Here is a 26485-nt window from a genome sequence, read left to right on the forward strand (position 1 = left end):
GATATGTTAGTAAGCTATCTGTCTCAGGAGCATGAAACGGAGTTGAAAGATTTGTTACTGCAGTACAATAACATATGTAAGAATCAAATGGGGAGACCTAATGCTATTGTGCATGAAGTAGTTGTAAGGAGTACTGCTCCAATAAAACAACACCCCTGTCGGCTTAATCCTTTCAAAGCCAGACAGGTCCAGGTGGAGGTGGAGGCCATGCTTGACAAGGACATCATCGAACCAAACCAGAGTCAGTGGAGTTCGTCGATCGTCTTAGTTACCAAACCGGACAGTACTCAACGAATCTGTGTGGATTATCGGAATGTCAACGCTGTTACAAAATCAGATTCATGACCAGTTCCTGGACTGGAGAACTGCCAAGCCACTAGCATCTGGGGACTGCCCGGAGAATAGCTCTCTTAAAGGAAACATTGTCGATCAGTAACCAGTGAAACAGAAATCTCTAAGAAGAAGAAAAGAAAACCAAGGAAGAAATAATAGAAGATTTGACATCTGACAGGTTTTGAAAATTTGAAGTTTTGGTAAACCTTAATCAGGGGTTATATCGGACTAGTATTATAGAAGGGAAGGTAAAAAGTAGTTTAGTGGAAGGAGTTGTAAATATTTGTTAGTTAATTATTCTCTTTTATACTTTAAGAAATAAAGTTGTTGATTTTTACTTTAAATAATTCTTGGCCTCTCGGATTTTCACAGATTACTGCACGGGGTAAATCTTTTATATGCTGCTGGTTTCAGCATTCTTCCAAACTCCAATGAGTAGAGTCCCAGCATGATGAACCTTTTCTGAGATGACAGGCCCTCCATACAAGGTGATCATCCTCGCAAACCTTCTCTGAACTGTCTGTAATGAAGTGTCTTTTTTTATCCAAAAACAAGGGGACCAAAACCTCTTACAGGAATCCAGATGTTATCTCACCAGTACCTTGTGCAGTTGGAGTAAGACTTCCCTACTCTTAAACTCCAACTTGTTGAAATAAGGAGCAATATTCAATTGGCCTCCTGATTATCCACTGCACGTGTGCTGACCTCTTGTGTTTCTGACACAAGTTGACTCAGTTTTCTGCATTTAAATAATGCTGTTCTTGTATTCTCCCTTCTGAACTAAACAACTTTGCACTTTGCCACAATGTCCTCCATTTGCCGACTCTTTGTTGACTTTCTTAACCTTTTTGTATCTCTCTGTAAACTGTTTTTATCCCTCTCACATTTTGATCTTCCACCTATTTTTGTAGTATTTGTCAATTTTCTCCAATTCATTGATTTAGGTGAAAACAGTTCCAGTTCCAGCGATGATCCTTGGGGAACTCTACTAGTTACAGGCTGTCAACCTGAAAAAGGAATCCCTTATGCCCACTCGCTGTTTCCTATCCATGAGGTAATTCGCTCTTCATACCAGTATACTACCTCCAACATTTCTGTGGGCTCTTATCTTGTGACCTAACCTTTTGAGAGTTGCCTTATTAACTCTTGAAGTCTCAACACAACACTTCGAATTATTCCCCCCATCCACTTTGATGAGACTCCCTCAAAATCTCTCATAAATTAGTCAGACACAATGTGCTTTTCAAGAAGCCATGCTGACTCAGCTTGATTTTCCAAAATGTTCTGCTAATAGCTCCTTATTGCAGCAAACTTTTTATGAACTGGTACGTGTGGGGCCAGTTGTTCAAATATTCTGAATAATCATGATATCCACATAATCAATGTACAAACACACATTCAGTAACAGAAACATAATGCAGGGGTGTACACATCACTGTTATACTTTATTTCCAGCATAAATAATCATGCAAATTTGCCTTAAATAAAACATTCTGTCTTGCACTCAACTCAGTACTCAGAGATTGTGTGAACATTTGATTCAACATCAAGTGTTTGTTCATTCTAAATTAAACCATAAAAAGTGGACAGAACAATCTGGTAAACTTTGCAGTATTTAAGGTAAATAGTTTTTGCCTGTCTGTTAAGAGTGCTGTTTCATCAGGTGAATGTTAAAACAAGGTTTGCTGCAATTAATTCCAATACTTTTCCAACAAAAGAAGAAGATGAAGTCCTGTCTTCATACTAAGGATACCCTCCATCACTGTGTCACACTCTCTCTGTACTTGGACAGAAGTAGAACAGATCTATTAACAAAACTAGGCATCTATGAGACGCTGTGGATCATCATCAGCAACAGAATTTCTTCCACAGCAATCTGCAACCTCATGGCGTGCTAAATCCCTCTCTCTACCATTGTTATCAGGCTGGGAGATCAACTCCTGTTCAATGATGAGTATAGAAGCAACACCAGATGCACCTAAAAATACGGTGTCAACCTGGTGAAGCAACCAAACAGAGCTGCTTGTGTAGCAAACATCAGAGGAGCTTGAGATAGACTGAGCTGAGCAATTCCATAACCAAAGGGTCAGATCTAAGTTCTACAGTCCTGTCACATCCAGAAAAGCAAAGCAGGTGGTTCATCTCGCTCCCCAGCCTCACAGATACCAACGTTTACTCCCTGAAGCACATTAGTAAACCAGATGGATTTTTCACAACAGATAATGTGGTCACCATTATATGAGCTTTTAATTGCAGATTGTTTAAAGTTGAATCTGCCATGATGGAACTTGTACCTGGACCTTCAGAACATTAGCTCAGACTCTGGATTGCTAGTACAGTGATATTATCACTGCGCCAGTGCCTTTTGAAATGGCACCCAGCTCTGCTAAATCTCTGAACGAATTCTCCGCCTCTGACTAATTTTGCTGCTTGACTAACTTCCACAAATTGGATGAGAAGGCATTATGGGATAGATTGTGTTATGGATCAGGCCAGACCCCCTCAAAATGTTTCAGAAAAGTAGCCCAGAACCTAATTTTTCTAATTGTTTTAAGCAGGTGTAGAGTGGATATTCCAGGTGAGATGCGGCTGACCCAAACAATAGCTTTAAACAAAATAATTTATTAATATGTGAACAAAAGAAAACCAAATCTAAAACAACATAACTATCTAAGAACCCAGTTGACTCTCTCACAACTTAATGATGCTGTTCCAAATGCTTACAACATATCCATAAACACTCTCTTGGCAAAAAAAATGTTAAGATCAAACACAGTTTCAAACAGGTGAGATGTCAGAAAGAATGAGAGACGATCAGCATGAGAATACTTCTTGGGATCTGAGTAGCTTCTCTGGGTTCCCAGCTAAAACATGACCAGCAACTGCAAACAAAACAGCTTCACTAAAACCAAACCAAACCTTGAAATGGGACAACTGGCCACTACCCTTTCATTGTACAAGTATCGTTTTTTAAACTTAAAAGCTTCTTCAAATAGAAAAACCCACACATTTTGGAATCTCTGCCTTTTACGACCCCGCTGAAAAAAAAACACGGATAACATAATCTTGTTATAAGAGCAGCATCATCACATTCTCCCCGCACCTTAAAAAAAGAACCATCTACATAAGTTGGAATATAAGAGAAATATGCTGATTAGGGATAGTCAACACGGTTTTGTGAAGGGTAGGTCGTGCCTCACAAATCTTATTGTGTTCTTTGAGAAGGTGACCAAACAGGTGGATGAGGGTAAAGTGGTTGATGTGGTGTATATGGATTTCAGTAAGGGGTTTGATAAGGTTCCCCATGGTAGGCTATTGCAGAAAATACGGAGTCATGATATTGAATGGGATTTAGCGGTTTGCTTCAGAAATTGGCTAGCTAAAAGAAACAGGATGGTGGTTGATGGGAAATGATCATCCTGGTGTTCACTTATGAGTGGTGCACTGCAAGGATCTGTTTTTGGGCCACTGCTGTTTGTCATTTTTATAAATGACCTGGATGAGGGCATCCTAGAAGGATGGGTTAGTAAATTTGCAGATGACATTAAGGTCGGTGGAGTTGTGGATAATGCTAAAGGATGTTGCAGGTTACAGAGGGACACAGATCAGCTGCAGAGCTGGGCTGAGAGGTGGCAAATGGTGGCTAATGTGGAAAAGTGTGAGGTGATTCACTTTGGAAGGAGCAACAGGAATAAAATGTACTGAGCTGGTGGTAAGATTCTTGGTAGAGTAAATGAGCAGAGAGTTCTCGGTGTCCATGTACATAGATCCCGGAAGGTTGCCACCCAGGTTGATATGGTTGTTAAGAATGCATACAGTGTGTTAGCTTTTATTGATAGAGAGGGTGAGTTTCAGAGCCATGAGGTCATGCTGCATCTGTACAAAACTCTGGTGTGGTCACATTTGGAAGATTGCATGCAGTTCTGGTCACTGCATTATAGGAATGATGTGGAAGCTTTGGAAAGGGCTCAGAGGAGATTTACCAGGATGTTGCCTGGTATGGAGGGAAGGTCTTATGTGGAAAGGCTGAGGGACTTGAGGCTGTTTTTGTTAGAGAGCAGAAGGTTGAAGGTGACTATATTGTGATGTACAAGATAATCAGAGGGTCAGATAGGTGGGCAGTGAGAGCCTCTTTCCTCGGATGGTGATGGGGGCGAGCAAGAGGGGGCACAGCTTTAAATTGAGGAGTGATAGACATAGGATAGATGTCAGAGGTAGTTTCTAGAAGGAGGGGTGTGGAACGCACTACCTGCAACAATAGTCGACTCACCAACTTTAAGGGTATTTAAATGGTCATTGGACAAACACATCGATGAAAGTGGAATAGTGTAGGATAGATGGGCTTCAGATTTGCTCCACAAGTCAGTGTAACATCAAGGGCCAAAAGGCATATACTGTGCTGTGATGTTCTGTGTTCTAATATCCAAAGATAGCTGCATTTTAAAACCCCTTAATCTTACACTGTTAGTTCCCCACAACACAGGCATTACATTGACTATAAACATGCACTACTGCATTTTGTTCCAGTCTGATTACTCCTGCCACCGAACATCTTCATTTCTCATCCAAGTCTCAACAATGTGTTGGCAATCTTGTCGTGCCACATGCACAATTTTCAAACTGAATGGCTGCAAAAACAAGCTCCATCTAAACAGTCTGGTATTTTTGTCCTTAAATTCCTCCACAAACTTCAATGGGTTATGATCAGTGTATATGATTGTCTCAGATACCTTACTGGTAACATAGAACAATACAGCACAGAACAGGCCCTTCGGCCCTCGATGTTATGCTGACCTGTGAACTAATCTAAGCCCAATCCCCTACACTATCCCATCATCATGCATGTGCTTATCCAAGGACTGTTTAAATGCCCTTAATGTGGCTGTCATGGAAATTAAATCAACTTGACTCAATTATTAGCAAGAGCAAAGAAAGGAGCTTTATTCTTAATCCTGCAGGATTGACTCATTACACTAAGCCAGATGCCTGAATGTAAGGAGTACCGAGCATTGTTCAGACACTTGCCTTATATACTGTTTCTTATCACACTGTCAAGGGCAGAGACTGGAAGAGCTCAAGTTGTTATTCTCTCATCCCCTGGTCCTAGACATAACAGATCTTCAGCTTTCGCTGAGCTTGACTATCACAAGGTTAAGTCGAATGTTTACAGAATTCAAACAGAGATAAGCTAACTACAGACCTTCATCAAAATATCGTTTACAAAGCTCAGTACAGTATTGAATTGAAGAAAAGCATTCTCTTTTAAATTTCACAGTAAATGGATAATTTTCCATTACAGTGGCTGAGTTAACTACATTGGCAGGCAGGGCATTCCACGCCCTTACCACTCTCTAGTGAAGAACCTGCCTCTAACATCTGTCTTCAATCTATTACCCCTTAATTTGCAGCTATGCTCCCTTGTACAAGCAGATGTCATCATCCTCGGAAAAAGATTTTCACTGTCCATCCTATCTAATCATCTTGTATGTCTCTCTTAAATTCCCTCTTAGCCTTCTTCTCTCCAATGAGAACAGACCCAGGTCTCTCAGCCTTTCCTCATAAGAGATTCCCTCCAGACCAGGCAACATCCTGGTAAATCTCCTCTGCACCTTTTCCAATGCTTCCACATCTTTTCTGTAATGGGGCGACCAGAACTACACACAATACTCCAAGTGTGGCCACACTAGTGTTTTGTATAGTTGCAGTATCGCATGACAGCATGGCTCCGGAACTCAATCCCTCTAGCAATGAAACCTAACACACTGTATGTCTTCTTAACAGCACTATCAACCCGGGTGGCAACTTTCAGGGATCTATGTACATGGACCCTGATCCCAAGATCCCTTTGCACATCCACACCAACAAGAATTTTTCCACTGACCCAGTATTCTGCCTTCCTGTTATTCTTCCCAAAGTGAATCACCTCACATTTATCTGCATTGAACTCCATTTGCCACCTTTCAGCCCAATTCTGCAGTATATCCAAGTCTCCCTGCAACCTGCAACATTCTTCGAAACTGTCCACCACTCCATCAACTTTAGTTTCATCTGCAAACTTACTAACCCATCCACTTATGCCTGTGCCCAAGTCGTTTATAAAAATGACAAACAACAATGGTCCCAAAACAGATCCGTGCAGCACACCACTAGGAACCAGACTCCAGGCTGAATATTTTCCAACAACCACCACTCGTTGCCTTCTTACAGTAAACCAGTTTCTAATCCAAACCACTAAATCACCTTCAATATCATACCTCCGCATTTTCTCCAGTAGTCTACATAAGCATTGAAATGTTGTAACTCCAACACCAAGCTCAAAGTCTTCTTTTCAACTGTTGAATATTTCTGCTGTTGAATGTTCAATTTCCTGGAGAAATACCCGATAGGTCTTTCTATCTTCTCGTCATCTTCCTGTAAGGGCACAGCACTGATACCCACATCACTCACATCGATAGCCACTTTGATTGGCTTTGGATAATTAGGTGTGGCAAATACTGGGGCAGTAGTTAATTCAGCTTCAGGCTGTCAAATGCCTTCTGACAATCCATTGTCCACTGAAATGTCTTGCTTTTCTTTTGTAATTCAATGAGTGGAGTAGTCACACTAATAAAATTCACTCATTTCCAGGAATACTGCTCGTTTTGTCGATGGTATGGAAACTCCCAAATTACCTTTGTGTTTGCATTCCATGGGGCCATTTGTCTATGGCCCAGGAAGGTGTCTTGGACTTTGGCAAAATCACTTTTTGCCAGATTTATCACCAAGCCTGCCTCCTGATGTCAATCGAATAGTTCTGACAAATGTTGCAAATGTTCTTTCTCTGTGTGACTAAAAATCGCCAGGTCATCAATATATATGACACAATTGGATAATCTGGAAATGACCTTATTGGTTGGTCTCTGAAATGTGGCTGGTGCATTTTTCATGCCAAATGGCATTATTTCAAACTGATAAAGTCCATTTAGCAATACAAAAGGTGAAATTGAACTCATTCGTTGCCAGTATCCTCACAGCAAGTCCTACTTAGAAATATAAGTTGCTTCTACCACCTTAATCAGAACAGCATCTCCTTTATCTGCATCATGGATAATTAGGTTAGTAACTCCCAGCTTATTTCCACATATCTCTCCATGTGGTCATTTCACTTTTTCTTTGGAAGGTAACTCAATAATTTATGACAACAATTTTTGACAACTTCCTCATTGTCCAATTTAATATGAAGAGTGTCCAATTCAGAATCCTCTGAACTTGCTTCTTCCCTCTGTGTTGTAACCAATAACACAGTCTCCTTTGGCTTTCCTTCCCTGTCAAAATAGCTTTTGAGCGTATTCACATGACACTCTCTGTGAGTTGTCCTTCTGTCTAGAGTCCTTGTCAAGCAGTTGACTTCACTCAGTCTCCTTTCAACTTGATACAGTCTACTAAACCTTGTTTTTAAAAGATTCACCTATCACTGGAGGAAACACTAACACCTTATCTTCGACAGCAAAATTACGAGTTTTTGATTTCTTCTCTGCTTCCTGTTTCATTGTATGCTGTGATACTTTTAAACACTGTCGAGCCAACTCCCCCGCTCTACTTAACTATTCCCTAAACTTTGACATTTCGTCCAAATATGCGATCTCTGAATCCTGACTTCCAGATTCTCCTTAATCAATTTTAGTGGTTCTCTTACTTCATGTCCAAAATCTAATTCGATTGGATGGAATTTGGTTCATTCATTTGCTGCATCTCAGATCTCAAAAAGCACAAATGGAATTCCCTGATCCCAATCATCTGCATAGTCTTGACTATAAACCCTCAACATGGTCTTCAATGTCTGATGCCACCTTTCGAGAGCTCCCTGTGATTCTGGATGGTATCCAGAAGATTTGAATTGTTTTATTCCTAAATTGTCCATAACTTCCTTGAATAATGTTGATGTGAAGTTTAACTCTTGATCTGATTGTATCTCTGTGGGTAGTCCATATCTCATGAAAAATCTGAATAATTCCTCTATAATCCTTTTAGTTGTGATATTGCGTAATGGAATGGCCTCTGGAAATCTAGTGGACACATCCAACATTGTTAACAAATTCTGATTCCCATTTTTCATTTTAGGTATGGGTCCTATGCAATCAATTAAGAATCTTGTAAAAGGTTTCTCAAATGCAGGAATAGATATTAAAGGTACGAGTTTTATTCCTGCCTGTGGTTTTCCACATGTGGCATGTCTGTCAAAATTTAACTACATCCGTATGCTGTCCAGGCCAGTAAAAAATGTTTTTGTATTTTAGTTTGACTGTTTCTTAGCTCTAAATGACCTCCTACTGGTTGTTCACATGCCACTCGCAACACCTGTGTTCTACAACCCACTGGTAATAACACTTGATGAACTTCTGCCCGTTTCTCATCTGCCTGAAGATGTGGTGACCTCCATTTCCTCATTCAGACATCATTTTTAAGGTAGTAGCATTCAGGGACACATTTGGATTCATCCTCCATGATAGAATATGCCTTTTAATACTATGGCTTTAAATTTTCATCTCTCTGCTATAATTCAATTAATGTATTTGATCTAAAGATATCTACTTTGTCAGCAATTTGCTTCTGTTTTGGTCAAACATCTGATAAGAGTCTCTGCTAATTCTACTTCACCTTTTTTATCTGTACTCTTTGATCTCTCCTGTTTGAACTGGTGACTTTATGACCCTGTCACAGGAAAAATCCCAGGATACATGTCCTGCAATAGTTCAGGTGCCTGAGTTTCCACTGGCTTTTCAACCACAGTGGGCAGCACTCCTACCTGTGAACCAGCTATATTGTTAGCAAGGACAAACTGTATTCCTGGAGCTAAGAGTTTGTCCAGCACTCCTACCACAACTTCTCCACTCTTCAATGGACACTCTAACCTCACTCTTTTTGAGCACTTTTTGTCTCACCATGAATTCCTATCACTAATACCTTTTCTGGCAATAGTCCTTCAGTGGTACATATCTCATCTTTCAAGTTCAAAGATTGAGAGGCTCCTGTGTCTCTTAATATTGTAACCGCTAACTGCTGCTGCTGGCCTGTGCGAGTAAACTTTACCTTCTTGGTATATGGTTTAAGAAGTTCTGGCACTTCCTGCTTAACCAACCTCTGACCAGGTTATACATTCTGGTGCAGCATTTTAGCCTCCAGTGTGCTCTCCATTACCACTCCAACAGAATTCACTGTCTTATCCTGTATTCCTACATCTGGCTTCCCAGTGCTTTTTCGAACTCACCAACACTGTGATTTCATGAAAACACTGGAGCTTTTTAACTTATCTTTCCCCTTCAAGGATTTACTTTTTACCCTGTAGTAAGTTATGCTGATGATTGTCACTGAGATCTACCTTTCCCTTGCCACGTGAGGATTTCTTTTTCCCCCAATTTCTATCCCTCATGGATTGAAATTGATTTTGGAAGCCAAACTTTGGATTTATGAACCAACTCAAAATCATCAGCCATTTCAGCCGCTAACCGTTTTAACTCTCTGCTCTTTTACGTGAGTTCTCACTACTTCAGGAAGTGAATTTTTGAACTCCTCCAAAATAATCGTCTAAGAACGTCATAGGTTTGCTGTATTTTTAATGCCCTCATCCACCTATCAAAATAACTTTGTTTGATCCTTTCAAACTCACTCTATGTTTAACCAGGTGTCTCCTTTAATTCCTGAAATGCTGTCTGTCGGCTTCTAATACAAACACATAGGCACTTAAGATGGCTTTCTTCACCTCTTCATACTCCCCAGATCCTTCCTCTGATATTGATGTGAATTCCTCACTACCCCTACATACAAGTTTTGTTTGGATCAACAAAACCCACAGTCACTGGCCAATGCATTTGTTTCGCCACCTTTTCAAATGAGATGAAAAAGGCTTCCACATCCTTCTCAAATTTAGGCAATGCTTGAATATATTTAAACAGATCCTGATCAGGCCTTTGGCTACCATGGGTTTGCTCTTCCTCATTCTCTTTCTCACTGAGCTTACATAGAACAGTACAGCATAGTACAGGCCTTCAGTCCTTGATGTTGTGCTGACGTTTTATCCTCCTCTAATATCAAGCTAATCTACATACCCAACATTTTACTATTATCCATGTGACTATTCAAGAGTCGCTTAAATGTCTCTACTGTATCTGACTCTGCTACGACTGCTAGCAGTGCATTCCACGCACCCATCACTCTCGGTGTATAGAACCTACCTCTGACATCTTTCCTCCGATCACCTTAGAATTATGTCCTCTTGCAATAGCCATTCTGTTTCCATGCTGTACATCTCTATGACTCTATCCACTCTATCTTTCAACATCTTGTACACCTCTATCAAGTCACCTCTTATCCTTCTTTGCTCCAATGAGAAAAGCCTTAGCTCCCTCAACCTTTCTTCATAAGACAAGCCCTCCTGTCCAGGAAGCATCCTGGTAAATCTCCTCTACACCTAATCTAAACCTTCCACATCCTTCCTATAATTAGGTGACCAGAACTGAACACAATATTGCAAGTGTGGTCTAATCAGAGTTCTATGGAACTGTATCATAACCTTGCAGCTCTTAAACTCAATCCCCCTGCTAATGAAAGCCAACACATCATGCACCTTCTTAACAACCCTATCAACTTGGGTAGCAACTTGGACATAGATCCCAAAGTCTCTTTGTTCCTCCACCTTGCCAAGAATCTTGCCTTTTACCTTCAGTCTTTATCTCAATCCTTTTAAGCTGACACTCCTGTCTAATCGCAACTTCTGAAATTCAAATTCTCTCTCTTTCTCCCATTCTTTTCTCTATCTTTCTCTCATTTTTTCCCTTTCTTCTGCTCAGGACTTCCTCTCCCCTTTGTTTTGCGCAGCTAAACACCTTCTCTCCTTTTCTTTATCTTCAAACATGGCTCTTCTTCCTTTCTCTTTATTTCCTCACTCATGTTGCCTTAATTGCAACTTAAGTTTTTCTAACTCCACCGCACTTCTCTGTTTCTCTGATATACCCAAGCACTTAACCCACTCCATTATCATTTCAGCTTCCCTTTTGTCCTTGGTTAAGCCCAATTCTAACCTGTTTGATAATTTTAAAATTATATCCTTCCTCTGGCTTTCCAAACTTTCTTGGCAAATTTGGTAAGCATCTTTAAATCCTAGAACATCTTGAACAATGTTAAAAGCCATTTCCAAAGATTCTGAAGGCATTTCCAGCAAGTTTAAATGCTGAGCTATTGCTGTAATTATCTCTCATTTCCTTACAGATGGAGTCAGCTCCAACTCCAGATTGAGTGACAATTCCATCAGCTTTTCCGAGTTCACCTTTTGGAAAACACACAGAGTCACTTCTTCTACCCCATAAACCTTAGTGACTGAAAGAGTTATTGATTTCCCAAGCACTGTTTAAACCAACTGAATTCAAAACCAGGAGCGAAAGAGACTAGCACCTACCACTCACTACCTCCAAGTCCACAACCCCTAATCCCAAATTGGAACGACAGAACAAATCCCACAAACAGCACCCCTCTGTTATGGACTAGGCCAGACGCCCTCAAAATGTTTCAGGAAGGTAGTCCAGGCCCTAACTTGGAGTTGTTTGAAGCAGGTGTAAATGGATATTCCAGGAGAGATGCAGCTGACCCAACCATTCAGCTTTAAACAAAAGACTTTATTTAAACACAAACAAAAGAAATCCAAATCTAGAATAACATAACTATCTGAAAACCCAGTTGACTCTATCATAACTTAATGGTGCTTTTCCAAATGCTTACGTTGCCATAAACACCCCATTGGTAAAAAAAAATGTTAAAATCAAACACAGTTTCGAACAGGTGAGATGTCAGAAAGAGTGAGAGAGGATCAGCATGAGAATACTTCTTGGAATCTGAGTAGCTTCTCTGGGTTCCCAGCCAAAACATGACCAGCAACTGCAAACAAAACTGCTTCACTAAAACCAAACCAAACCTTGAAATGGGACAACTGGCCACTCCCTTTTCATTGTACAAGTGTTGGTTTTTAAACTTAAAAGCCTCCTCAATGAGAAAAGCCCAGACATATCGGAACCTCTGCCTTTACACCCCCTTTGAAAAAAACTAAGGACAACATAACTTGTTAAAGGAGCAGCATCGTTAAAATTGAATCCATTGCTTCTGCCCTCATAACCAATTCCTTCCAGCCACCTTCTGACTGCCTGAGACTAAATCAAACTTTGATGCTCTATTTGAGCCTGAATGGAATTTCTGGCCCAACATTCCTTTTATATTGAAGACTGTTGACTTTCACCTCTGTAAAGTGACCTGTCTCTGACCGTGCCTCACCCCACACACTGCTGAATCTCTATCCATGCCTTTGCTGATATTTAGCTACTCCAATGTTTTCCTGGCCCAACTCCCATTTTTGCCCTCTGAAAACAAGAATTTATCTAGATCTCTCCTCCCCATATCATCACACCCATCCAATCCTATTCACTTATCAACCTTCTGTTCATCGGTCTGTGCAGGTTCTCAGGTTGACAACACTCATTTCATAACTTTCCTTCCTGTTTGCAAAATGATTTCTGGTCCCAGCCCTGCTTATCTCATTTCTTTCAGGTCAGTGGAAGCTGCGGACTTTGATAGCTGTTGACTTTTATTTGATTAGAACAGTAAATGGTGAACTTTGATGCCTGAAATAACTCCACAGAGGCTGAGATCCCACCGTGAATTCACCGTTCATTTCCACAGGCTACTTCCTGACACTAGTCCAACTTCCTCAGTGCCAGGTCTCAGTAAGAGCAGAACTTGTGACCTTTCTGGTTTTTTTTTCACTCCTTTTTTTCTTACCCCCACACTACTGCCTAACTGTGGTAGTGCTTATTTTTCCCCAGTGCAGATATGAGACACAGTGAAAGACACAAGGTGCACAAATCTTTATTCAGTTACCACCATCAGGAAGAAAAGAAACACCCAAGTGGCCAGTGACAAGCAGTGCCGCCTTGCTGTTTATAACTCTTGTGGCTCAGTGGGAATCATACCCAGACATAGGTTTGCATATCCTGCAATAGGCCTGTCCAATTCAGCTTCCAGTTGACAGTATGCTGCAGAGGCTACAACATCTGCATAAAAGTGGATAAATCCCCAGGACCTGATCAGGTGTACCCGAGAACTCTGTGGGAAACTAGAGAAGTGATTGCTGGGCCTCTTGCTGAGATATTTGTATCATCAATAGTCACAGGTGAGGTGCCGGAAGACTGGAGGTTGGCTAATGTGGTGCTACTATTTAAGAACGGTGTTAAAGACAAGCCAGGGAACTATAGACCAGTGAGCCTGACGTCGTGATGGGCAAGTTGTTGGAGAGAATCCTGAGGGACAGGATGTATATGTATTTGGAAAGGCAAGGACTGATTAGGGATAGTCAACATGGCCTTGTGCATGGGAAATCATGTCTCACAAACTTAATTAAGTTTTTTGAGGAAGTAACAAAGAAGATTGATGAAAGCAGAGCGGTAGATGTGATCTATATGGACTTCAGTAATGCATTCGACAAGGTTTCCCATGGGAGACTGATTAGCAAGGTTAGATCTCACGGAATACAGGGAGAACTAGCCATTAGGATACAGAACTGGCTCAAAGGTAGAAGACAGAGGGTGGTGGTGGAGGGTTGTTTTTCAGACTGGAAACCTGTGACCAGTGGAGTGCCACAAGGATCGGTGCTGGGTCCTCTACTTCTTGTCATTTACATAAATGATTTGGATGCGAGCCTAAGAGGTACAGTTGGTAAGTTTGTAGATGACACCAAAATTGGAGGTGTAGTGGACAGCGAAGAGGGTTACCTCAGATTACAACAGGATCTTGACCAGGTGGGCCAATGGGCTGAGAAGTGGCAGATGGAGTTTAATTCAGATAAATGTGAGGTGCTGCATTTTTGGAAAGCAAATCTTAGCAGGACTTATACACTTAATGGTAAGGTCCTAGGGAGTGTTGCTGAACAAAGAGACCTTGGAGTGCAGGTTCATAGCTCCTTGAAAGTGGATTTGCACGTAGGTAAGATAGTGAAGAAGGTGTTTGGTATGCTTTCCTTTATTGGTCAGAGTATTGAATACAGGAGTTAGGAGGTCATGTTGCAGCTGTACAGGACATTGGTTAGGCCACTGTTGGAATATTGCATGCAAGTCTGGTCTTCTTCCTATCGGAAAGATGCTGTGAAGCTTAAAAGGGTTCAGAAAAGATTTAGAAGGATATTGCCAGGGTTGGAGGATCTGAGCTACAGGGAGAGGCTGAACAGGCTGGGGCTGTTTTCCCTGGAGCATCGGAGGCTGAGGGGTGACCTTATAGAGGTTTACAAAATTATGAGGGGCATGGATAGGATAAATAGGCAAATTCTTTTCCCTGGGGTCGGGGAGTCCAGAACGAGAGGGTATATGTTTAGGGTGAGAGGGGAAAGATATATAAAAGACCTACGGGCAACTTTTTCACACAGAGGGTGGTGCGTGTATGGAATGAATTGCCAGAGGAAGTGGTAGAGGCTGGTACAATTGCAACATTTAAGAGGCAGTTGGATGCGTATATGAATAGGAAGAGTTTGGAGGGATATGGGCCGGGTGCTGGCATGTGGGACTAGATTGGATTGGGATATCTGGTCGGCATGGACAGTTTGGACCGAAGGGTCTATTTCCAGGCTGTACATCTCTATGACTGTATGACTCTATATCCTCTTGTCCACAACATTCTGTCGTCAGTGCACTCACATAAATCAAAACGTCAGCATCTGTAACATCTGGACCATCGGTTATCCCTACAGACCCACAGGATTTTCTATTTTCACGACACATCCTGCATTGCTGACCTTCCTGTTATTTTTTTTTTGTCTATTGAGCAGTTTATTTACTGTTGAGCTGTCATTAACATCAAGCCAAATCTGTCATTACAGGACAATTTCAACTACACAAGCTAAGTACTAAACAGTTCAGTCACACCTTCCTGTTTTTTTTTTCTTTTTTTTTTGACAAACACTGCCCTTCACATCAAGGGACAGTGCTGTGTGATCAAAACAGTGAAGGGGAGGGTAGGGACTAAATCAAAATAGAGTTGGAGGGAGAAATGATGCACTCCACTCCCTGCGGCGCCCACCTCTCCCTGAACAACTCCAGGGTGTTGGTGGACACCGCGTGCTCCTTCTCCAAGGACACCCGGGCCCTAACGTAACCTTCCTGTTTATATCTGTCAGCCAGGGCTTTGTGATTGGACCAGATTAGCAGCCGCAATCAGGGAACCCTTATTCTATGCTGTCCACCCAGCTGACTGCGTTACAGTCACTACCACCTAGCTGACCATATTATAGTCACTACAATGCCAATGCTGAGGGAGGCTTTTCCATGCAGAACTACTGAGGTGCACAATCAGAACTGATTTAACCGATTGTGAAAAATGATTGGTATGGTGAAACAACCTGATTTTGAGGACACATACTGGTGACGAACACAGAAAGAAAACACCAAGAAAAGTGACCAAAAGCCTCAGCACAATAAAAAACTGAAAGGATTACCTGAGAGTGTGCTCACCATAGGACCACTGTCAATACTGCCACCAGGACCCTTGGTTTTACAAAATGGAGGACCCCAGCCAACATCACAGTGACAGTTACCTTTGTTGTTGCAAACCTGAAACAATGAAAGATTTTAAAATCACCTGGAAAATGGTGTCCAGTTTAAATCCAAATATGAACTGCAGTCATATCTATAGTTGTCAGAGGACAGTCTACAGAACTGCAGATTCCTTCAGGCAAGCCACTGGCTAACATCCATCCACTATATTCATCCACTGTGAACATTGTTCATGGGAGGATGCATGCTTTCATAAACAGGGGTAAAATGTGGCTATTTCATGCAGGTGGGAACTCTGCAGACAAAAACAGAGAAATTGCGTTTTTCACCATCAGCATTTGCAGGTAAGGTTGATGCTGTAATAATATGAGATTTTTCTTTCGTAAAAGTCTGTACAATGTGTTAGTGTGCTGGGAAATTAAAAGGACAGAACCAAGTGAGAAGTAACTGGAAATAATCCAGACTAAGGTAGGCAGATTCACATGTGAAAGCTTGTGGATGGTTGTATTTATTGAAGCAAATATGCAATGTTCCTTTAAAGGACATGCTGAAGATGTTATCGCCCTGTTACAGCATGTGTGTGAATGGTATGAAGATCTCACAAGGTCATAGAGTCATGCAGCTTCGAAACAGATCCTTCAATCCAGTCACTCCACACTGACCATATTCCCAAACTAAACTAGTCCCACATGCCTGCATTTAGCCCATACCACTCTAAATCTTTCCTACTCCTGAATTTGTCAGAATCTTTTTTTTAAATATTGTAACTACCTGCATCCACCATTTCTTCTCATTGTTAAATTCACAGCCAATCCACCCTCTGTGTGAAAAAAACTACCTCTCAGGTCCCAAAAAAGATCTTTCTCCTTTCACCGTAAAAATATGCCCTCTGGTTTTCAACTCCACCAACTGAGGAAAAAGACATTTGCTGTTCAGCATATTATGATTTTATAAATCTTGATAAGGTCGCTCTTCAACCTCTTATGCTCCCGTGAAAAAAGTCCCAGCCTATCCAGCCTCTCCCTATAACACAAATTTTAGGCTGTATGCCTCTATTTATAAATGCAAGGAGCCAATAAACCTTCTTTACAACTGTTTCAACTTGCCTGGCAATCTTCAGAGAATCATACACGTGAACCTTGAAGTCCCTCTGCTCCTGTACTCCCCTCAAAGTTGTAACATTGAGCCTGTATTGACTTGCTGCACTTCTTCTACCTCACATTTCTCTGCATTGAAATTCATCTGCCAGGTGTCTGCGCATTTGGCCAACTTGTTAGTGTCCCTCTGAAGTCACTCAGCAACATCCTCACAATTTACTATTCTCCCGAGCTTAGTATCCTCTATAGATTTCAAGATTCTTTCCTCAACGCCATCTCCAAATTGTTTTCATAAATCAGAAGAAGCAAAGGTCCTGAAGAAGGGCTTATGCCCGAAACGTCGATTCTCCTGTTCCCTGGATACTGCCTGACCTGCTGCGCTGTTCCAGCAACACATTTTCAGCTCTGATCTCCAGCATCTGCAGACCTCACTTTCTTCCCAACACCGATCTCTCAGGAACACTATTTTCAACTACATTCTAATCTGAGAAATGACCATCTACATCTAACCTCTGTTTCCGATCAAACAAAAACTCAGAAATTGCTGGAAAAACTCAACAGGTCTGACAGGTGTGGCTCCGTATCAAAATGCATAATACAACTGAGCAGAGTCAGTATGGCTTCATGAAGGGAAAACTATGCCTGACAAACTAACAAGAATTTGTGGCAAAATTAACAGGCAGCATAAATAAAAGTGAAGCAATGGATGTAATAAATTTAGACTTTCAGACAGCATGTAATAAGGTAGCACACATTAGGCTAATTAATAAGATAACAGTGCATGGTATTGGAGGCAGTATAATGGCATAGAACATAGAAGAATACAGCGCAGTACAGGCCCTTTGGCCCTCGATGTTGCGCCGATCCAAGCTCACCTAACCTATACTAACCCACTATCCTCCATATACCTATCCAATGCCCGCTTAAATGCCCATAAAGAGGGAGAGTCCACCACTGCTACTGGCAGGGCATTCCATGAACTTACAACTCGCTGAGTGAAGAACCTACCCCTAACTTCAGTCCTATATCTACCCCCCCTTAATTTAAAGCTATGCCCCCTTGTAATACCCGACTCCATACGCGGGAAAAGGTTCACACTGTCAACCCTATCTAACCCCCTAATCATCTTGTACACCTCAATCAAGTCACCCCTAAACCTTCTTTTCTCTAATGAAAACAGCCCCAAGTGTCTCAGTCTTTCCTCATACGATCTTCCTTCCATACCAGGCAACATCCTGGTAAACCTCCTCTGCACCCGTTCCAGTGCCTCCACATCCTTCCTATAGTATGGCGACCAAAACTGCACACAATATTCCAGATGCGGCCGCACCAGAGTCTTATACAACTGCATCATGACCTCAGGACTCCGGAACTCAATTCCTCTACCAATAAAAGCCAGTACGCCATATGCCTTCCTCACCGCACTATTTACCTGGGTGGCAACTTTCAGAGATCTGTGTACATGGACACCAAGATCCCTCTGCTCATCCACACTACCAAGTATCCGACCATTAGCCCAGTACCCCATCTTTTTGTTATTCTTCCCAAAGTGAATCACCTCACACTTAGCTACATTGAATTCCATTTGCCACCTTTCTGCCCAGCTCTGCAGCTTCTCTATATCCTGCTGTAACCTGCCACATCCTTCCTCACTGTCAACAACTCCTCCGACTTTCGTATCATCCGCAAACTTGCTCACCCAACCTTCTAACCCCTCTTCCAGGTCATTTATAAAAATGACAAACAGCAGTGGTCCCAAAACAGATCCTTGCGGAACACCGCTAGTGACGGCACTCCATGAAGAAACTTTGCCATCAACTACTACCCTCTGTCTTCTTCCATCCAGCCAATTCCTAATCCAAACCTCCAACTCACCCTCAATGCCATATCTCCGTATTTTCTGCAGTAGCCTACCATGGGGAACCTTATCAAACGCCTTACTAAAATCCATATATACCACATCTACCGCTTTCCCCTCATCAACCTCCTTCGTCACCTTTTCAAAGAATTCAATAAGGTTTGTGAGGCACGACCTGCCCTTCACAAAACCATGCTGACTATCCTTGATCACATTATTCCTATCCAGATGTGCATAAATCCTATCCCTTACAATTCTCTCTAAGACTTTGCCCACAACAGAAGTGAGACTCACCGGCCTATAGTTACTAGGGTTATCCCTACTCCCCTTCTTGAACAAGGGAACCACATTTGCTATCCTCCAGTCTTCTGGTACTACTCCTGTAGACAAAGAGGACATAAAAATCAAGGCCAATGGCTCTGCAATCTCCTCCCTTGCTTCCCAGAGAATCCTAGGATAAATGCCATCAGGCCCAGGGGACTTATCTATTTTCACCTTTTCCAGGATTTCCAACACCTCTTCTCTACATACCTCAAAGCCATCCATTCTACTTATTTGTGACTCAGTATTCACATCGACGACAATGCCCTGTTCCTGAGTAAATACTGAAGAAAAGTATTCATTCAGTGTCTCCCCAATCTCTTCCGCCTCCACACGCAACTTCCCACTACTATCCTTGACTGGACCTATTCCTACCCTAGTCATTCTTTTATTCCTAACATACCTATAGAAAGCCTTAGGGTTTTCCCTAATCCTACCGACTAAGGACCTTTCATGTCCCCTCCTTGCTGCTCTTAGCAGATTAATAGAAGATTAGCTATGTAACAGAAGACAGACAGACTCTTCATGATGCTGTGCTGATTCAGTGACCATATTATGTATTTCTAAATTGTCTACTCTGACACTCTTAATTTTCTAATTTTATTTCCCCAGCCTTTTCTCTGCGAGGGGCCCATGTTCACTTTGGTTTCTCTTTCCATTGTTATATATTTATAGAAGCTCTTATTGTCAGTCTTGATATTACTTGTAAATTTTGGTGAGTGTCTACCTATACCAGATGGACTTCAATGGTTCAATGGTGTGCTTTTCCAGCATCATACGTTTTGACTCTGATGTCTAGTATCTGCAGTCCTCACTTTCTCCTTGTTTTTCTCATGGCAGAGGAGTTTGAGGAGACATTATGTTATTCCCTTTCCCTCTCCTGATGCTCACCCACCTCCCCTTATCCTGTAACTTAGGTGTGACTGCCTCCCTACAACTCCTCTTTATCACCCAGTCAGCCTCCAGAATGATCCAAAGTTCATCCAGCTCTAGCTCCAGTTCCCTAACGCGGTCTGTGAGGAGCTGGAGTGGGGCGCACTTCTCCCAATGAAGTCAGCAGGGACACCATTGGTGACCCTTACCCCCCACATCCTGCAAGAGGAATACGTAACTGCCCTAACCTCCATCCCCTCTGCTCTAAATTGCCAAAAGAGATAAAAAGAAACCTTACCTCACCAACCCTCCACTTTTTTTTTTGGTTAGAGGAGGATGTAGTGTCTCACGTTCAGCCAAAGCCCAAAGATATCAGCTCACATTCCCAGCAGTCCCTGCATCCACGTCCACTCCTGTTGAGTCTTTGCGCTGCCTATTCACGACGTATATATTGAACAGGAAAATTTACCTTCCCGGCAGTCCCCTGGTTCGCATTCTCACTGCTCCCACTGCTGCTGCAAATGGTGAGCCTGTCGACCGGTCCCTTAAGGTAGTTGGACAGTGGGTAGTTGAAGTGTTTAAGAAGACCATGGTATGCTTGCCATCTTTAGTCGAAGCATAGAATTTAAGAAAAGAGTGATGATGCTGGAAAGATATCAAATAATGGTAAAGCTACAGCTAGAGTGTTGTGTGTTGCTCTGGAATCCACATTATTGGAGGGACGTGATTGTGCTGGAGAGAAAGCAAAGAAAATTTACAAGAATGTTGCCTGGGCTGGTGTGTGTTAGTTATGACTGGACAGTCTGGAGTTGTTTTTTTCTGGAGTAGAGGACACTGAGGGGGACATGATTGAGATATATAAAATTATGAGGGGCATAGATAGAGTTGAATGAAACAACGCTTCCCCCTTGATAAAGGGATTAATGACCACTGGACGTAGATTGAAGATAACTTGCAGGAGATTTTGAGGTGATATGTATGTTAAAACTGGGCTTAGAATAATTAGGTGGTTGTTTTTGAGCCGTGGAGCCTCCATGGGCTAGAGGTCCTTTTTCTGTACACTATGACTTGGGTAGCACCGCTTACATGATTCTTCATAGCAACTGATTCACGAGAAGGGTTTCTCTTCTGCCCCTGCAGGGTAGATGATGGCCTCATGGTCTTCTCTCTGGACTGTTAATCCAGAGACCCAGGTAATGTTCTGTGGATGCAGAATTAAATCCTGCCACCGCATAGGGTTCCATAAAATTCAATACAGATGTGGAATTTGAAATCTAATGATGACCATGAAAACATTATCATTTGTTGCAAAAAAATCAACTGTTTCACAAATGTCCTAGAGGGTAGGAAACTGCCTTCCTTACCTTATCTGGCCTACAGGTGACTCCAGACCATGCAGCAAGGTGGTTGAATCTTAACTGCCCTCGAGCCAATCAGCGAAGGGCAATAAATGCTGACCTAGATAGCGACACCCTCATCCCATAACTGAGTAAATTTTTTAAAAACCTGCTATCCCAATGTAATGTTTTCCACTGAGATATACTATTACCCTCATATAGACACCATAACTAGATCCATTCTGTAACTCTGCCGATCTCTACCCTTGCCCACCTTTGCTGCTACACACTTCATCCAGACCACTGTGGGCGGCACGGTGGCACAGTGATTAGCACTGTCTGCCTCACAGCGCCAGAGACTCGGGTTCAATTCCCGGCTCAGGCGACTGACCGTGTGGAGTTAGCACATTCTCCCTGTGTCTGCGTGGGTTTCCTCCGGGTGCTCCGGTTTCCTCCCACAGTCCAAAGATGTGCAGGTCAGGTGTAATTGGCCATGCTATATTGCCCATAGTGTTAGGTAAAAGGGTAAACGTAGGAGTATGGGTGGGTTGCGCTTCGGCGGGTCGGTGTGGACTTGTTGGGCCGAAGGGCCTGTTTCCACGCTGTAAGTAATCTAATTTAAAAAACCATCCTGATCACGACACTCAATTCCGCCAATTCACTCCCATCTCATCCTGCACAATCTACCCTCTGGAAACTTGAGATAATCCAAAACTCTGTTCCTGTTCTATCTCTAAAAACATTTTGTTTGTGTAGATTACCCTCTGCTTGTTGGCTCCAATTTAAGGAAATGTTGATATTAAATTTCAATCTTTGTCTTCACATCTATCCTTGGCCTCACCTCTCCTGTATCATTATGTTCTTTTCCAGCTCAAATTCTCTGAGACATCATTTAAGACACTAATTCTGGTCTTGTATTATCTGTAATTTTCATTGGTTCACTAGTATTGGCATTTTTGCAATTGTCCGACGCCTTGAGGTCTGGATTCACTGCCACTCAATCATTCTTTCTCTTTTTCCTTTCAGGCACTGTGGTCCAAATTGTATTGATAGCACTCTTGTGAAGTGCCTCAGGATATTTACTCCATTAAACGAATTATATCAATGCAGTTGATGCAGTTATCCCAATCAACCCCCAAAACATTAATCAGTCGAACAAGGAATAAGAGAAATTAACTTCATACCCCTTTTTTATTGCAGGCGTTGTCACATTCCTTTACTTTAAAGACAGCCACATCCTTACATTGTGCATTATGACACAGCTGTTAAATAGAAAATAAACAATGGTTGTCAACGCAGTGTCAATGTGATAAAGTTTCAAAAATGAGCCATCTGCATTGTCGAACACTAAAACCCAGTCAAGCTCATAACCATGAAAACAAGAAGCAAGAAATGGTCAAAGGGTTCCTCTGGGCTCTTGCATATCCCAAAACATCAGAGCTCTGCATCCAACTCAACTCCACTTTACTGCACCAACCCACTTTGCATCAGCTGATTCCTTTAGGTTTCAAAAATCTACTGAGCTCATCTTGAATATTCTCAATGTCTGTGCTTCCTTTGCACTTTGTGGTAGAATATTACAAAGATTCAAAATCTTTGTGTGCAGAAATATTCTTTCATATCAGACTGAAATGTCTGTCCCTGATCAGGAGACTGTGATCCGAAATGCATGCCGTGTGGAATACATTGTCAAATTTTCAAAGACTTGGATATATTTAGTGGGATTGCCTCTAATTCCGTAACCCACTGAACTGAGAACTTCTGAGAAATGCTGCTAGCCGAGATATGACTTGGTGAATCTGCAATTGTTTGTTTTTGTGAAATTCATGTTGGAATGGCAGTTTGGCCAGCTTGGTCAGAGTCAAAAAGTGTGGTGCTGGAAGAGCACAGCCAGTCAGGCAGCATCCAAGGAGCAGGAGAGTCGATGTTTCAAGCGTAATCTGTTCATCAGGAATGACTCTCCTGCTCTTCAGATGCTGCCTGACCTACTGTACTTTTCCAGCACCACACTCTTCGATTCTGATCTCCAGCTTCTGTAGTCCTCACTTTCTCCCAGCTTGATCAGATTTGTGCAATGACAAAAACACACAAAATACATGATGGGGAAAGTTAGAGGCAATGAAGAGCAGAGCGGAGAGGTTTTGCAGGAGGACAAATGTTGAATAATGGAGAGATAACAGCAGTGTGAAGGAGATGATATGGCTTTGCCAATTGCATCATCAGGGAAATTAGCAGAGACTCAACAGTGGGATGAAAGAAATGCTATGAGAGCAAAGGTGGGGAGGGGGGGTCTACCAATTATCAAAGAGTTTGATTTACTTTTATGTTAACTGTGAATGTCTTACCTTGTTGTTGCTACACTTGGTTCCATCATAAACTAAGTCTGGAGTGCTGGCATCAGCTAAGTCAGAAACAATCCCTCTGCAATTATATGTCACACCCTTAAATTTGACAGTACTGACAACAATTTTCACCTGTCCACCTCGGATTGGAAATGCACTCCCACCTTCGCACTGGATTTTCCCACAAAGTGTATTCCTGTAAGGCAGACATAAATAACTTGGAGCTTCTACATTCTCAATTTTATGTCGTCTGTTGTCATTTTACATTAGCTTATCAGAGGTGAACATCTTTGGCAATGCCTAATATTTATTGTCAATCTCTAACTGCTCTCGACAAGGTGGTAATGTGCAGCGTTGCTGAGCTTCTGAAATTCTAATAGTGCTAATAACGAGGGAATTCCAGAGTTTTGACCAAAATCAATGAAGGAAGGTCAAAGTAGTTCCATTTCAGGAAGGTGTGTGATTTGGAGAGCGTAATGATTCTAACAAGGTCAGCCAGATGGACATCATAGAATGTCAATTCCCTGATTGGTGCTGCTAATTTGACCCAATCAGGGAGGCCTGGTTGCAGTCAAAAAAACGTAGTTATTCACTGGCCACTCGGGTGTTTCTTTTCTTCCTCATGGTGGGAATTGAATAAAGATTCCTGCACCTTGTGTCTTTCACTGTGTCTCACACCTGCACACACGCAAAGTGGGTGCTGGGGAAGAAATAAGCACGACCGCAATTAGGTGGTAGTGTGGGGGTAATAAGAAAGAAAAAAAACAGGAGTGTTGCTCCTCGAAAAAAATAAAAAACAATAATCAGGAGTGTCAGAGGTTAAAGAAAAAAATGTAGTTATGTTAGAGCCCGGGTGTCTCTGGAGAAGGAGTCCCACCAGACCGAAATTGAAAATGGCAACTCACAGGCCAGTATCCAGGAGAGTGCACATCCTGGAAAGTTTACCTGCATCTTATTCAGAACAGTTAAAGTGCTCAGCAATGTCCAAATCAGAGCAAATCAAACTAAAACGTCTGATTAAATGCTGACCCAGTTTTCATGGCAGTAGTTACCGGTGCAGTCATTTCAATGATCGCTGAAGAAGTCTCTAAAAATACTTGCTCTCAACTCAAACTCTTAACAGCAAACTGAGAACCTAGAGCGGGGAATCTTTTAGATTTATGGGTACAACTTTGGTTCCGGTGTCTTATGGGAAGCAGCTGGTTCAATGACCATTAATTGTCATAAAAGCCTCAGGCCAAAGCTTGATGAGGCAAAATGGTTGAGTAAAGTTCAGCTAGATTAGTTCAATATTTTTCCATGAGAAAATGGCTGCCTGAGTGAAGCCCTAATTAATACCCAGAGGTTTTCAGGAAGGTCTATCAAAGGAAGCTAGGCCACCTTCCATGTTGAGCAGCAAGCAAATCCATGATTCTGTAAGGCCTGTCCAGTGCCATTTTCCTTATGAGCAAAGTAGAGGCAGAAGTCAGACGGCTGGAAAGCAAAGATCTCATCTTTGTGCGGAATGGGCAGCACCGATTGTGAAGGCCAACAGGTCAGTTCCCCTTTGTAGGATTTTAAACATGCAGCAAACCACTTTTTGCAGCTGGATAAATTACCAACACTTACATAGAGGATTTATTTGCATAGCCGGTGGGGGACTGTCTTTCATGAATCTGGTTGCGAGCCATGTGGACTTGCAATTATGGTTACATGATTAAAAATCACACAACACCAGGTTGTAGTTCAGCAGGTTTAATTGGAAGCACACTAGCTTTCGGAGCGCCGCTTCTTCATCAGGTGATATTGGAGAACACAATTGTAAGGCACAGGATTTATAGCAAGAATTTACAGTGTGATGTGTAACTGAAATTATACAGTGGTCCAGGTCATTCGACCTCGGACCTTCGGGTGACCATCCTCCAAGGAGGACATTGGGTCAGGCAGCAGCGAAAAGTGGCCGAGCAGAGACTGATAGCTAAGTTCAGTGCACATAGGGAGGGCCTCAACCTGGACCTTGGGTCCATGTCACATTACAGGTGACCACCATTGCACTATACACACACACAGACACTCCTACACTCACACACACAACACAGGCACTCCAATACACACGGACATACATATACACAGACACACACACACTCACACAGGCATCCTCTCAGAGACTTAGACCACTCTACGCTCATGCACACACATATACACTCTCTCACAGACACTCACAACCCCCTACCCCAGACATGCACACACACTCACACATGCATCCCCGTCACACTCTATACTCATATATACACTCTCTCTCACACTCACAACCCCCAACCCAGACAGACACACACACACAGACAGACAAAGACCCACATGCACACATATATTTTGTGGGGTGAATTTGTACTTGCAGAGTTACATTGTACTTTGCTCAAAAACTGCATGAATTCATGTAAAACTCCGTTATCTCACTTTTTAGATTAGAATCAATCTAAACATCATGGCATAGACAGAGAACACAGGGGGCTAACACCTTCAACATATTGTCTAGCTAACATCAATTGTTACAGCTAACCTGAGAATGCAACTTTTAAAAAAAGGTTTTGTGATTTACACATGAAAGAAGTAGAACTATCATGTTATTCAAACAGATGAAAGAACTCAACAGACAATCAAGGTATTTTTCAATGTATAATTTCAGTTACATCACACTGTAAATTCTTGCTATAAATCCTATGCCTTACAATTGTGTCCTCCACTATCAGCTGATGAAGGAGCAGCGCTCCGAAAGCTAGTGTGC

General features: G+C 42.0%; 1 protein-coding gene across 1 annotated transcript in view; it reads right to left on the reverse strand.

Annotated features, from left to right (window-relative positions):
• The window catches only part of LOC122544470 (disintegrin and metalloproteinase domain-containing protein 12-like), a 255817-nt gene that overhangs the window by 25386 nt on the left and 203946 nt on the right, over positions 1–26485 (reverse strand). The window contains exons 16-18 of the mRNA XM_087992302.1: positions 23725–23917; positions 22564–22641; positions 15836–15950 (exon numbers count right to left, since the gene is read on the reverse strand). Of these exons, the coding sequence (XP_087848428.1) occupies positions 15836–15950; positions 22564–22641; positions 23725–23917 (386 nt within the window). The remainder of the gene's footprint in view (positions 1–15835; positions 15951–22563; positions 22642–23724; positions 23918–26485) is intronic.

The sequence above is a fragment of the Chiloscyllium plagiosum genome, unplaced genomic scaffold, assembly GCF_037043375.1.
Source record: "Chiloscyllium plagiosum isolate Xiang-an unplaced genomic scaffold, Cpla_swu_hap1 HiC_scaffold_1, whole genome shotgun sequence".
Taxonomy (NCBI): domain Eukaryota; kingdom Metazoa; phylum Chordata; class Chondrichthyes; order Orectolobiformes; family Hemiscylliidae; genus Chiloscyllium; species Chiloscyllium plagiosum.